Source organism: Conger conger, chromosome 2 (genome assembly GCF_963514075.1).
Source record: "Conger conger chromosome 2, fConCon1.1, whole genome shotgun sequence".
NCBI classification, from domain to species: domain Eukaryota; kingdom Metazoa; phylum Chordata; class Actinopteri; order Anguilliformes; family Congridae; genus Conger; species Conger conger.
This window is the reverse complement of record NC_083761.1, coordinates 71,992,116-72,006,661: the sequence shown is the minus strand read 5'-3', so window position 1 is coordinate 72,006,661 and position 14,546 is coordinate 71,992,116. Positions and strand designations below refer to the sequence as shown.

Here is a 14,546-nt window from a genome sequence, read left to right as displayed (position 1 = left end):
CTGATATATGTTAATTGGAAGTTGCACTCGGGTAAGAAACTGTCATAAGAGTGTGGCAATATGAATAGGTGTTGTGTACAGAATTGTGTACTGTCTGTGTCACGACTGAACCATACGCCCTTGAGTAAAAAGTGACGGAAATTGAAAAATAAATAAATAAATAAAAATCGTTTTGGTGATAAATCAGTATTGGCTGCTCTAGACTGAACGAAATAGCACTTCTCTGCGTTAAATGACAAGGAGGAGGGGGAGATAGGGGTTACTTGTGACGAAAAATTGTGGGTGGGGGATGGACGTTTTTTTTTTTTTTAACCTCAAACCAAAAAAAGCCACTTTGCAGGAGTGTCGTAGCAGCACCCAGAAAAAATCCTGCCGAGCTGTCTGGATGCGGTCCAGTTCATGGGAGCCAGTGTTTCAGAGAGCAAGTGCTGCTGAAACGCAGCGGAGGTGGGCAGACAGCCGAACTGCGTCGCGGGAACAACGTACCTTCACAAAAAAAAAAAATTGTATTTAGCTATACTAAGCCCTAAACACTATTTACTCTACTTGGGTCTTATACGTGTGCGGCAAAAAAATACTGTGCCACTCTGTGTTGCAGTGTATGCTACTTGTTATGCTAATTCGATTGCTGTTGTCCAAAATTATCCTGATGACTGGGAATACGCAATTGTGTATGAAGTAGCTATTACGCATGCTTTGCAATAAGTAGCCAATACAGTTAGGCTCGTTAATTTTGGCTAGCAGCTCTGCATTTGTCAGTTACGGAAGGGAGACATGGGATACAATTTACCAGGAGCTGCTGCGTCTTCGGCAGGTGAATCGCGTTGTGGAGAGAGGAAACATACCGCTGAAAGTATCTGAGGGATCTTCCTCAAAGCCAGCACAGCGACAAAACTTGGATTACTACCCTTTGTGCCGAATAATGTAGGAGATGAACACGGCGTTCTTGAAATAGCTGAAAGACCGATGCAGGTGGGAAATGTCATGCTATTAAAGTTGTTCGTTTCCTATCGATTCAGTTTGTGGTCTTGCACGCAGCAGACGCATTCGGCAGGAGATCGATACGGATTTTCTTTCTGGCGTGCAACTTTTGGACTTTTATTTTGTCACTGTGCATCGATGAAGTGAGGAGTCATCGAGGATCTCTGCAACCGATAAAGAATTGGCTGAAAGAAAACTACGCATTTATTTCCGCGTCTGCGTAATCGCGGAATATTTTCTTGGAAGAGAATTTGCTTGGGAATCACTCGGATCTGAAACTAGCATTCACTCACCAGTCAGTTGCTTAACAACTAGGTACACACAGTTGAAGTTCACAATTTACTTGCACGGTAGCTCCATGTACAATGTCGTGAAGGGACATCTGAGATTGGACAGAAGCTGAAGGGTCCAGGCCAATAAAGGAGAATGGGATATATATTGATCATTTGTGGTACAAAATTGTCCGAAAGGATTTAACCTTAAAGCAACGCCGGGAGTGAGTGGCAGAACGAGGATGACAGACGGGGCGCGGGACGTGCACATACATTCCTCTCCAGCGGTGGCAGCGAACGCAGAGGGAGATGAGATCGAGGTTTTGGAGAGTACAGATGTCCTTCCCGTGGCCCCAGAGGACGTAAGTGATGACTAATGCTAATTCACAAAGTTGCGCTATTTCAGCACTACCTTTACCTCGGCTGCCCCCGTGGTCAGGTTATGATCAGCTGACTTTGTGATCAGTTACAGTAAGCGACCACCTTTGGATAGTGCTTAAACATGATAATTTAATATGATCCTTATCCTATTCAGATAAGGATCTACAGATGCGGTTTGTTCACCTTGTACCGCATCATATTTGGACTACATCATATTAGGTACTACAGTGCCAAATTGGACTATCCCATTAAAGGCCAGTCGCATGTTAATGTTTATCACGAATAAATTCCACCGTTGCGCTTGTGGACTGACAGCAGTTTATGCTTCTTAACATATAATAATTGATTAAATGCGAGTCCAGTTAGCACCCGATGCCTCCTTGAAAGTGCTTGAAAGGCTTGATGACACTCTCTAGGTAACTTTCCCTTGCGTTTCTTTCTCCCCTCTCTATGCCCCTCTTTATGTCTCAGCAATGGAAGTCTCTTTTCGACAAGGTATGTAGTCTCCATGTCCCCAAAAACCGTCCCGCCTGCATGTTTACTGTACTTGTCCAATCAGGTCACCTGTGTGGATACTAATGTGTCCTTCTCCAATTTCACCGTGCTAAGCATATGCATCGTGTATCGTTAAAATGCAGCAGTGGGTATCACAAACTGAGCAACTCTTATTTTTTTCCTGAAGAGTCCATCTTGTATTACCCTACATAATCCTCAGGTTGTATTCAGAAAGGCTACACATTTTTGGAAACATTCATACGTTTCGGTGATGTTGTTATATCGTAAGCAAATGTCCTCATTTAACGTTGTCTTGAGGTTTAAAACAGTTGCCAAATAGTTGCACTTGCATGGCACACGTGTACTGAAAGCCACAGGTGCTTTAACAATAAGTGGCGAAGGCAGGATGGATGTCACAGTGCTGGATGGAGTGACAAATGATTTGAGCCGGTCCTAAATCACGACACTGGCAGCGGCGGGGACGACTGGAAGGGGAGCGAAGAGAGCGGTTTCCTGGCGTGTCAGTCCTGACGTTGACCCGTGCAAATGCAATTAGAACGATACCTAATCCCGTTTACAGTTGTCAGCTCCCCCCTGCCCGCGGCCCACATGAAAGGCGGATGGGGGGGTGGTGGTGGTGGTGGGCGGTGTGTGGGGGGGGTGGTGGGGTGGTGTGGAGGGGTGGTGGGGGCGGATGGGGGGGTGGTGGTGGGGCGGTGTGGCGGGCGGTGTGGGGGGGTGGTGGTGGTGGGGTGGTGTGGCGGGTGGTTTGGGGGGGTGGTGTTGGGGCGGTGTGGGGAGGGGGGGGGTGGTGTTTGGGCGGTGTGGCGGGGGTGGTGGTGGGTGGTGGCGGGCGGTGTAGGGGGGCAGCAGGCCGGGCTGGCAGACGGAGGAGCGGGTGAGGAGCTCGGTGGCGCACCTGCCCGGCCCGGGACCCCCGCATTCAGCCCCCCGTCTCCGGGGAGGACAAAGGGAGGAGGGGAGGGGGGCGAGTCGGGGCTCGTGTCAGGCCCGCTCTTTCAGGCTCGGGGGGCCGTGGCACACGGGATTAATGGAGGCCGGGAAAGGGCCCATTGTGGGGAGGCTTTAAGTGGGCCTCTCAGCGCGCCGCCTTTATGCGCTCCGCGTCGCTTTCACTTTCTCAAGTGGACTTCAGCCCGGGCCGTCCAATGGAGAGGCGCTGTCCGGTCTGCCAGCTACAGACCCCTTTCTCTCTCTGTGTCTCTCCGAGAAACTCCCACCCGGCCCACCTTCCAGTGACCTTTTTCATTTGTCATACGTGGGAGTGGGGGGTAACCCTGGGGTCAGTCCAATCCCCCCCCCCCCCCCAAAAAAAGAAGCGGGGGCCCACAAACGCGAACAGTGTGATGTCCCGAAAATCTCTTTCTGTTTGTCGGGCCCTGGGTGACTCTGGTCAGGGAGATGGGGAACCCTCATTGGGGGGGTGCGGACTTGTCCGGATGGCCTGGGCACTGTTTATGAGTCAGAGTCCTGTGTGTGTTGCGTTTGGATACGTCCCCGGAGAGGTCTGTGCAGCAACGCGGGCGCTTTCTGACGGAGCAGGAAGTCAGGCCGTAAAAGCGAGACGGTTTGATTTGTATGAGCCGTCGCACGCAGCGGGGGATAAGAGGGGGTAATGAAGCAGCAGCCTCGTCTGCGACGGACGGAGCGGCTTCCGTGCGCCACGGCTGACTGCCGGTGATATTGCCTTTATCACCAGGAGGTAAACACACCCTGTTATTGGGGAATGCATTACGCAACTTCTCACCACCTCTTTTAGCATATGAATAATTTGACATTAAAATGCTGGTTTCACATTCCTAGAAGGCAGAAAGCTACTGTATCATTGTCATCTGTTCATTTTTAATTTATCGTTTTTAGCGGCCAAACTCACAGGCAAGGTTATATGGAGACTGGGTAGCTCTCCAGACTCTTGATTTCTGCTTAATAATAAGGAAAGAAGGTTGAAATGATTTGTTAAATAAATGCAATGTTGCGCTTACTTGTTCAGAAGTTGACTGCGTTCATCTACTTCTTCTGTGCGAACTTGCTTGCATTTTGCATTTCCTCCATAGTGTGAAGCATAGAGACATCGGCCAATATGGCCAGTCAGATATTTCCATATCACACACCCCTAGGTTATACGCAATGTACCATTTCACAGGCAAGGACGGCTATGCTGAATGATTTCTCTGCTGTACTCAGTGCCTCTCAGCCACCGTGGACTGTCTACCACCACACTCACAGAGACGCATTCCAACAGCAACAGCAGTTGCGATGTGTGTGTGTGTGTGTGTGTGTGTGTTGCTTGCAGAATATGACAAAGAACTTTTGTCCCCGGTTTTATCTGCATGGAGCAGCCCCTGGTATGCCATGCATGGTTACCTCTCTGCTGCGGCCCAGCCTCCCGCCTGTTCTCCAGACAGCTGCTGTGGACCCGGAACAGGCCTGCCTGGACTCTGGTGCCTCCCGGAGGAGCCGGGTCTCTCTCTCTCTCTGACTGCGGCCGCATTGCGCCGGCGCGCTTCGCGGTCCCGAGCTGACGGCAGATGCGTTTGGCGCGAGCCGCTGTGTTCGTCATTGCTCCCTGCCTGGTGGACGGTCCACCGTCACCTGGAGCCTGCTCAGTCTTGGCAGTCGGCTGGTGAAATGAATCACGCCTAATCGGGACGGATCCGTTCGGACCCTGTAGGTGTTGGACGCACGCCCGTCGGAGAAAACGTCAGGAATGATGCATGCGTGCCATTGGTGTAGGTCGTGTGACTCAACTAATATGCCGTTCTGTTTTAGATTGGGTTTTTGCCAGTGCTGCTGTTCGGCTGATTTGATTCGTGGCTCGTTCGGTTGAGGCGCCAGGTAGTGGTGCGTGGATGAGCCCAACGGTCCCGGATTGAATTCGGACAATGCCGGTGCCAAATGTAGCCGGCAGCTCCATACCCTGCTCAAGCTCTAGCATGGCTCAAGCTAGGTTTTGAAACGGCTGGTCGCTGGATGACCAGGTCAAACCAACTCTCCCCTTGACATGGTTTGACCAGCTCAGGCTATGTTTTGAGAGACAAGACAGACAAGCTGCCGGCTCTAGCTGGTTGACCATCTCATACCCAGATTGACCCGCTCAAGTTTCGAGCTGGTCAAGCTGGCAGAACTGGATTTTACCGCAGGGCATACGGCAGGTATTCGTGTCTCCCAGGCTACGGGAGGGTTCTGTTGCTTAGGCGTCTGCATTATCTAGTGGCTCCCAGAAGTAGATCAGGCTCCCGTGGACTGCGTGTTAAGGCCACATATGAATCTGGCTCTGACTGCAGCCTTAGCTGTAGCCTGCGGTGTGTTACGAAGCACTCTGGTCATATCACGTGTTTTTAGAGGAGACCTGCGGTTGTCTTCACTCCCGAAACAGCAGTGGGAACCATACAAGAACAGGACGGTGGCTGCAGACAATCGGCTGTTCCAAATTAGGGTGAGAATAAAGAAATACTGTTCTGATATTCAGGATTGCTAAAAGGCACTCATGTGTTTCTTGGATTGAGTCTTCATTTTATTCTGTACTGGGGTGCTGTGAACAGGCCAGCAATGGTCTTCTGCGCGGGGAGGTAGACTGCAGTATACTCCCTTCCCACTGTTGGCAAGTCAGGGATTTGGGTGGAATTACAGACACGAGTGCCCTTGTTGTTGTGTGTATATTCAGCTAATCCCCGGTGGCATTGTGTAGGCCAGGCAGGAAGTTGGCAATAGTGCTCCTGCCCAAGAGCAAACCAAACACACACCTTAACTTGATCATTTCTCATACTCCTAGCTTGAGAAAAATTAATAATGAGAAATGTTGTTCGTAGAAAAAACTATTCTACTGTTCTATTCTAAGATTTTGTACTATTCTTGATCTACCATTCCGTCTGGTATGGTGTTAAGGTATTCACAGTATATCAGCCTGTTAGCTTAGATATCCTGTTTGCTTTTACTGATGCATTTACAAGGTTAAAGAAGAGAAAAAAAGTGTGTAGCACAAAGAAAACACTTAAATCAGTATGTTCGAGCCTGTATTGATGCTACAAGCTATACTACATTGCTAAGGCAGAGGTGGGCAAAGGGGGCCATATCATAGTTTCTAGTTTTCTCACCAACTTTTTTGTTAACCTTAAATACTTAATATAAGCCCTAACATTTACACCGTCTGACATTTTAGCTGCAATTTTGATGTGCATAAATGATAGCGGAAGACTGCTTTACTGTGATCTAATATTCGAGTGAACCAGTGTACTACTTAGCCCATTTAGCCGATGGGTAAATGGTTGAAACCTGCATACACACTGTGCACTCCCTAACCCCTGTGCTAAGGACAAAGCAGGACAGAGTACCCTACCTTACTACGGGGCTTCAGTGGTCACAGACGCAAAGCCCCCCCACAGTGGTGGTTGCAGCTAGCCAGTGGGCCTGTGTCGGTGTTTGTCTCAGATACATGAGACTTGCGGCACACAGTATGTGATTGTATGTCTGCGCCATGCGGCCCCTTTAATTAATTACCAGTGATCCCATAACTTCAGCCTCTCCAGTTGCCGTGTGTGATTTCCTTTAATAAACAGCCGTCTGCCGCGTTGCTGTGGGCAGATTGTATTTGGGGACGGGCGGGTGGGTTGATTACACGGGCGGCGCGTTTGGAGGTGCCCCGGCTCAGAGCAGCTGAGAGCGGCTGATTGCAGGGCGCCGTGTTTAGCATACAGTCTGCGGCTCCACAGCTGTCGCCCCCGGAGACGGCTCCGGGGTTTAATTACGGCCCCGGCGAGCGCCCTCCCGTCAGGTGAGTCGGGAGTCCGATGACTCGGGGCGGCTCGTCCCCGCGTCGCGGCGGGGGGACGGAGAGGCGTCCCGCTTTCCCCCCCGCGTCCGCCGTCTCGGCAGCCCGAGTCTGGGAGAGGGGCGCGGACGCACCTCCCGCCCCGCCTCGTTTCGAGCGCTCTTTAAATAGACGGTTCTTCCGTTAACAAAAATGTGCGTCCCCCGGAGTGAGGTGCGAACGGCGCGCTCTTTTTTTTTCGCCGCCGATATAAATAGCCGGCCGTCTGCGGCTCTGTCGGTTGATTCATCCCGAGCGGTCGTGCCGCGCGCCTCTGTGAATCGGTTGGGCTTTGCACACGGGACTTATGTGGCGGTTTCGGGCCTTTCCCGCCCACGCCGCCTGGCGGAACGGGGTCCCGCCCCTCCGCCGCGGCGGTAACCTCAGTGAGACGGGTGTGTGTGAAGGCTAGGGGGGGGGTGGAGCATCTTTTGTGTTGGTGTTGGGCTTTGATATGTTAATCCAGCGCTGCTCTGGCCATTGGGGTATGTTTGGGGAGCGGTGGGGTGTGGGGATGTGGTTGAATCTGTGCCAGAAAGCGGCACTTGAGCTGGGGGGATCTGACACAGGAAAGCAGCCAGAATGGCCCTGATTGTCAGTGTCACTGTAGGGTGAGCATCTGTTCTCAGAGACGGCTCCACAGTCCTGCTCTGTCACCACTGAACCCAGAGCCAGCCTCAGTCCTGCTCTATCACTACTGAACCCAGAGCCAGCCTCAGCCCTGCTCTGTCACCACTGAACCCAGAGCCACCCACAGCCCTGCTCTGTCACCACTGAACCCAGAGCCACCCACAGCCCTGCTCTGTCACCACTGAACCCAGAGCCACCCACAGCCCTGCTCTGTCACCACTGAACCCAGAGCCACCCACAGCCCTGTTTCTCTCTCTGTTTCTCTGCCTCGCTCTGCTGCAGCTTCTCCTCTGGCACTGGAGCAGATGCCATTTCACACACACAACTCTGTTCCTCTCCTGTTTTTGGAGACGGCTCCACAGCCCTGCTCTATCACCACTGAACCCAGAGCCAGCCTCAGTCCTGCTCTATCACCACTGAACCCAGAGCCAGCTGTAGCCCTGCTCTGTCACCACTGAACCCAGAGCCACCCACAGCCCTGCTCTGTCACCACTGAACCCAGAGCCACCCACAGCCCTGTTTCTCTCTCTGTTTCTCTGCCTCGCTCTGCTGCAGCTTCTCCTCTGGCACTGGAGCAGATGCCATTTCACACACACAACTCTGTTCCTCTCCTGTTTTTGGAGACGGCTCCACAGCCCTGCTCTATCACCACTGAACCCAGAGCCAGCCTCAGTCCTGCTCTATCACCACTGAACCCAGAGCCAGCTGTAGCCCTGCTCTGTCACCACTGAACTCAGAGCCAGCCTCAGTCCTGCTCTGTCACTACTGAACCCAGAGCCAGCCTCAGTCCTGCTCTGTCACTACTGAACCCAGAGCCAGCTGTAGCCCTGCTCTGTCACACTGAATCCAGAGCCACCCACAGCCCTGCTCTGTCACCACTGAACCCAGAGCCACCCACAGCCCTGCTCTGTCACCACTGAACCCAGAGCCACCCACAGCCCTGTTTCTCTCTCTGTTTCTCTGCCTCGCTCTGCTGCAGCTTCTCCTCTGGCACTGGAGCAGATGCCATTTCACACGCACAACTCTGTTCCTCTCCTGTTTTTGGAGCCTGTGTTTCGGTGCAGCGACAATTGAGCTCAACTTCCAACCAATTCTAAGGCCTGTGATCTTCTCCACTAACCAGGAGTCTCAAGGCTATGCAAAACAGTCACTTACCTGCACATATTTCCGGTCCCAAAGCTCTTCTGCAGCCACGGTTATAGCATAATATTATGATGGCGGTTGTGAAGGCTAGACACTTGTCACAGGGAGTCTGCGCGGCTCCTGATGGGATTTTTGGCAGCAGTGAGCCGGCGGTGCCTGTGTGTGAGTACTCCAGGCAGGGGACCGAGGAAGGAGAAAACGGGCAGAATAATGAGCCTATTTTCCAGGGTTTATCTTCCTGAAAATAGGTGCAGAGAGAGTGCTGAGTGGGAGAGCCGCCTCCCTCTGCTCTCCTCATATCTCCAGTAATCTCACTATTTCTCAGTGTCAGTCATAGCCACTGAGATCAAACACGAAGAGGCCATTTATTTTTTTAACTGCACCTTAGACACCTTCCCACAGGTAATGCTTACAGAGTGTTCTTTTTTCCTCACGACCCTCCGCACTTAGGAATGCAGGCAAATCCTTCTCCCTTAGAGACGGAATGTGTGTTTGTGTCTAATGCATGTGTTGAGTGTGAGTCTTTTTCTCTGTGTGTATGCTCGTGTGTTTGGATGTATGTTTTCTACGTGCATTCTGCATGTCTCTGTATTTGTGGGTGGGCTGTGTGTGTTTAGTGTCACTGTGGTATGTCTGTAGATGTGAACAGTGTTTTCGTATTTGTGTGCATACTGTGTATACGTGTGTCATGTGGCTCTGTGTGCAGAGCTTCTAGAGTTACAGGTGAGACACCTAATCCAGCCCAGGGGAGCTGAGGGGCTGCCCCTCTCAGTCCTGTACTGCAGGCTTAGGCAGCAGACTGACATCAGCACAGAGCGCTGGCCACTGCTATCCAGTGTCCGTCTGTCAGATCTGCCCTCATGTCTGAATCCTGCCCCTGCCCCCTGCCCCCTGCCCCCTGCCCCCTGCCCCCTGCCCCTACTGCATCTCCTGCCCCCTGGTCCTGCCCCCTGCCCCTGCTCCTGCCCCCTGGTCCTGCCCCCTGCCCCCTGGTCCTGCCCCCTGCCCCTACTGCGTCTCCTGCCGCCTGGTCCTGCCCCCTGCTCCTGCTCCCAGCTGCAGAGCAGCATCCTGCTTCTCACTGGGACAGATGGAGCATCCAGTACAAGCAAAGAGCAAACCTAGGGAGAGCTTGTCAGCCATTAGGCTTTATGCTTGTGAACACACACACTCACACACACACACACACACACACACACACACACACACACACACACACGCACACACACACACACACACACTCACACACACACTCACACACACACACACACTCTCACACACACACACACACACACGTCACAGCCCTGGCAGCTCTGCCTCTAGTGGCCACTGCAGCAAAGCGCTCGGCTCATGATGTTATGATCTTTCTCTCTCCCCCCTTCCTGCGCCGGTTAGATTAAAAGACAGAGACAAATGAAAGGTAATTACACCCCGCTCCACTTCTCCTCCCACTCAAAGCTCTTCACAGAGATAAATATGTTAGCAGGAGTCCGCCCCCCCCCTTCCCCCTCAGTGTAATTTCCACACTTTTCCCCAGGAGTCGCAGTGAGAGGACGGGAGGGTTTCCCAGCCCGGGCGAGAAGTGAGAGCTGTTTCTTTCTTCACGCCAGCGGCGCTCGTCCGCAGGGTTTTCAGAACAGAGAGCAGCGGGAAAAAAAACAGGCATCAGAACGGCTGCTTTTTCAGCGGGGTTCATGTGGCGCTTGGCGGCAGAACTTCAACACTTCCTGTAGCCTTGTGGCTGAGGTATATAACTGCCACCTGGAAGGCTGGCACCACGATAAGATCCTTGAGCACGGCCCTTAACCCAACATTGCTCCAGAGGGGAAGTCTAATCAACTGTAAGTCGCTTTGGATAAAAGTGTGCGCTAAATAGCTCATTATTATTGATTTTATTATTGCTTCCTGTGCCATACTCTGTGCTCTGTACATAAGGAGCAGTGCTATACTCTGCTCTGTACATTAGGAGTGATGCTATACTCTGCTCTGTACATTAGGAGTGATGCTATACTCTGCTCTGTACATTAGGAGTGATGCTATACTCTGCTCTGTACATTAGGAGTGATGCTATACTCTGCTCTGTACTTTAGGAGCGATGCTGTACTCTGCTATGTACGTCAGGAGCAGTGCTGTACTCTAGTCTGTACATCAGGACCGGTTCTGTGATGTGCTGTATTCTGCTCTGTATGTCAAGAGCAGTGCTGTACTCTGCTCTGTACATCAGGAGCGGTGCTGTGGTATCCTCACCGTCACGGTCACTGGTTTCCCTCAGCAGACCTCCCTCTCCCTGGCCAAGGTGAACAACGCTGCTTACTTCACATATCAGCGCAGCCCTGCGGTTTCGTCTTACGTTGTGTCACAGCTTTTTATTTTCCCTGACACACACACAGCAGGCAGCCGGCACACTGGAGGAAGCGAGCCGGGCGAATAGGGCCAGGGATTAAACGGGGGAGGGTATAAACCTGTGTGAAAGATTCAGACCAGCGCTCTCTGGAGGATTGAAAGCTGCTAAACCAGTTTACTCCTCCAGCATGGGTAGGTGAACTCACACTCTCAGAAATAAAGTGACAAAGGTACATTTTTGTTCTCTGAGGATCAAGTTTCCCTAATATACCCTGGAAGTACAGTGATGTTCTTTTTAGGTACAAAGGACTTTGTTTTCCAAGCAAAAAAAGGTACAATTTAATTATATATTGCTGGATAGGGGTCCGGTTTTATGTACCAGTAGGGTACCGCCCCAGTGTCCAGCATTTGTACTTTTAGGCACTTGTCGTACCTTTATTTCTGAGAGCGCAGATAACAACAGCCTCGGGTAGTTTTGTGGTAGTAGACTTGTTAATTATAGTCCTGGACGCCACTGACCACTGCTGTGCCCAGCCAGCACGACATCAGCGGCGTGAGGTCAGAGCCCAAACAGCGGGGCCCAGGCGCGAGATGGGAGCGCAGGGGCGGCGAGAGGAACCGCGTGAGGAACCGCGTGAGGAACCGCGTGAGGAACCGCGTGAGGAACCGCGTGAGGAGAAGGCAGCCGGGCCATCTGGGAAGAGGTCCACAGATATTCCGGAGTGAGATCTCGCGATCACACAGTCTCAGGCGCCGGGGCGCTCCGTATTGATCGGGTTTGTGGGTCGAGGCAGCCTGCGTGCCGTTAGCCGCCCCCCGCCCCCCCGCGCCCCGCGGTGTCACGGCACAATCGAGACGCGACCGGGCTCTTTGAAGCCGTCTGCTCAATTACAGGGCCATTACCGTGATTCATGGCTTAATTAAAAGCGTCTGCCTGCTGGAGTCTGGGGCGTTAGGCACGGGGAGAGATGAGAGGAGGATCTCTGCGCTGGTTAAGCGGGGTTACCGCGGTGAAAGCTGATTTACGCCCGCGGGGCTGCTGACACGGGGGCTGGTGGGAGCAGCGAGATACCTGGCTCTGCTGGATCTGCCAAGCTGGGGCATAGCCTTTATCTCAACATGTGTGTGTGTGTGTGTGTGTGTGTGTCTGGCTTTGTGTGTTTGGGTCTGTCCGTTTATGCCATAGACTATAATGGCACTTATATAGTTATATATGGATATTGCTGTGTTGTTTTGCATTAGCTGTTGTGTTGTTGTACTCCGGGTATTCTAGCTGCCAGCCGTGGTATGCTAGTTCGTAAGTTGATGTGTTCTTCGAGGGTTCCGATTCTATCTGTATGGTCACGCTAGGACTCGGAACCGTACTGTCCTCTAGGGTCCTCTTCACACTTCCTCTGTTCAATCTGCACTTCACTGTACATCGCTCTGGATAAGAACGTCTACTAAATTCCATGTAATGTAATATAATGTATGTCTTTCTGTATGTGTGTGTGTGTGTCAGTGTGTCTGTCTGTATTTTTGTCTCTGCATGTGTGTGTTTGTGCCTGTGTCTTTCTGTGTGTATGCCTGTCTCTTTCTGTATGTGTCTGTTTGTGTCTGTCTTTTTGAGTGTATCTGTGTATGTGTGTGGAGGTGTGTCTTCTTTCTTTCTGTCTGCTCATCTATCATTCTGTGTGTGTGTTGGGGGTGAGGGGTGTTCATTGCTTCTTCTTGGCAATTAGGGTGGGACTGGTACTGGTATCCAGTAGTTTGTTATTCAGAAACACACACACCCCCCCCCACTCCCCTCCTCCGTTATGATGCCTCTGGTGTGAGGGTTGGTGGGGAGGAGGTGAAGACGTGGGGCCCACACAGCGGAACAGTTACCCCCTCATTAACTCCTGTAACAGTCACCGTGAGAAAATGAGGAATGTCTTTCTGGGACACTTCTGTTTGAAAGTGAAGGCCACGTCCTTTTGTAGCACCGTTTGCGAGAACACTGCTCGGGGCCCTGTTTCCCAAAATCCTCCCCTGTGCCTGTTTTTTTATTTTTTTTACTTTTTCTTTGAACTTTTTTTTTACTTTGCCATGTTAAACTGACGTGCTTCTTCTTTCCCACCTACACTGCTTCACCTTCTGTGCTCTATCACATATGGCGTTCAGCTCTATGCTAATGAATATACCTCATTGCCTTTTAATCGTTTAGGTGTGAAAACGGATGTGAATGTTGTTGCATGCCGTTGAGATGAGTCGCACAGTTTCCCAGCTGAACTGCAGCCCCCGACCTCTGAATGGGCCGTTCCGATGGGCTTGTTATTGTACCCCAGAAACAGAGCAGTCCTCCATTTTGCACTCCTCTTCATATGCTTGGGCCAGCGCAGTTCTGCGAGGTCACTTTGAATTCCCGCAAAGCCAGCACTAAATATTGGGATCTGTAAGATAGCCATATCCGCTTTTTGATTAATTATTCAGCATGCAGAATATATTGGGAAGGGTTTCAGCAATTACCTTTTTTCTTTTGTTGACAGAAATCTTTTATTTGCCTGTAACACATTGGTACTTTTCAAAAGTGCATTGTGCATTAGTGAGAGTACTTCTACTGCAAGAAGCTGAAGGGGCTTCAGCCTAGATGGCCATCTCCCCTTCTCTCTTCATGAAGTGGCAGTGGGTTGGGAGTGTAGATTCTCATTCTGGGTGTCACAGCCTACTCTACACTGCTCCATGTTCAGGGCCTGACTCTCTCGCCTGCTCTATTAGCTAACACTAATACTGAACGCAGTCATACGGCTTGTGTACAATCTTCCAACGTTTGCGCATGCCATTCCCCATCTCACTTGAATGCACTGGCTACCTGCTGCTGCTCACAAGCGTAAGCCTACGGTGCGGTGTGTGGAATAGCTCCATCGTACCACCAGTCAGTTGTTTGCCAGGTCCAAGGCCATATTATTTCTAAAATATTTAATGTGAATGCATTTATTAACACACTCTGGACTTACAATGAAGGAATATGCTAAACCAATGTAATGTAAGGTAATCAGACCTGGGTCAAATATGTAATTGTTTTGGATTCAAATACTTTTCTATTTTCGATTGATTTTGCCTGGTGCAATTGGGCCAACCAAGAGGACCTGATAGGTGGGGTTTGCACTTTTCGAGAGTATTTCATAGGTTGCAATACGCCAGAGAAGCTCGGTAAAGCGTAGAAAAGTAACAGTTACATATTTGACTCGGGTCTGAATGTTATGTTTTGTTTTGGTTGGTCTCAAGTGTAATTGATCACCTACCTGTGAACTACAGCGTTTCCTTCTCAGAATCTGTGCAGATCTGCCTCATCTCTCCCCATCATTACTCTGAGTGACCACTTGGCTACTCCAGTGCCGGAGCTAAAACGCAGGGAGGGAGTTCAGGCGGCCATTTTCTCTGCTCTGCCTCGTCCTTGCTAAAAGCTGTGGTGGGAGACGGGCCTGTGACAGGACTCCTATCTTTTAATTTAG

The 14,546-nt window shown here is 51.1% G+C and overlaps 1 protein-coding gene across 1 annotated transcript in view; it reads left to right on the top strand.

Moving 5' to 3' along the window:
• The first annotated feature begins 774 nt into the window (after window positions 1-774).
• rhbdl3 (rhomboid, veinlet-like 3 (Drosophila)) overlaps window positions 775-14,546 on the top strand; it is a 46,684-nt gene continuing 32,912 nt past the window's right edge. Inside the window, exons 1-2 of the mRNA XM_061231857.1 lie at window positions 775-1,615; window positions 2,106-2,129. Of these exons, the coding sequence (XP_061087841.1) occupies window positions 1,496-1,615; window positions 2,106-2,129 (144 nt within the window). The 5' untranslated portion in view covers window positions 775-1,495. The remainder of the gene's footprint in view (window positions 1,616-2,105; window positions 2,130-14,546) is intronic.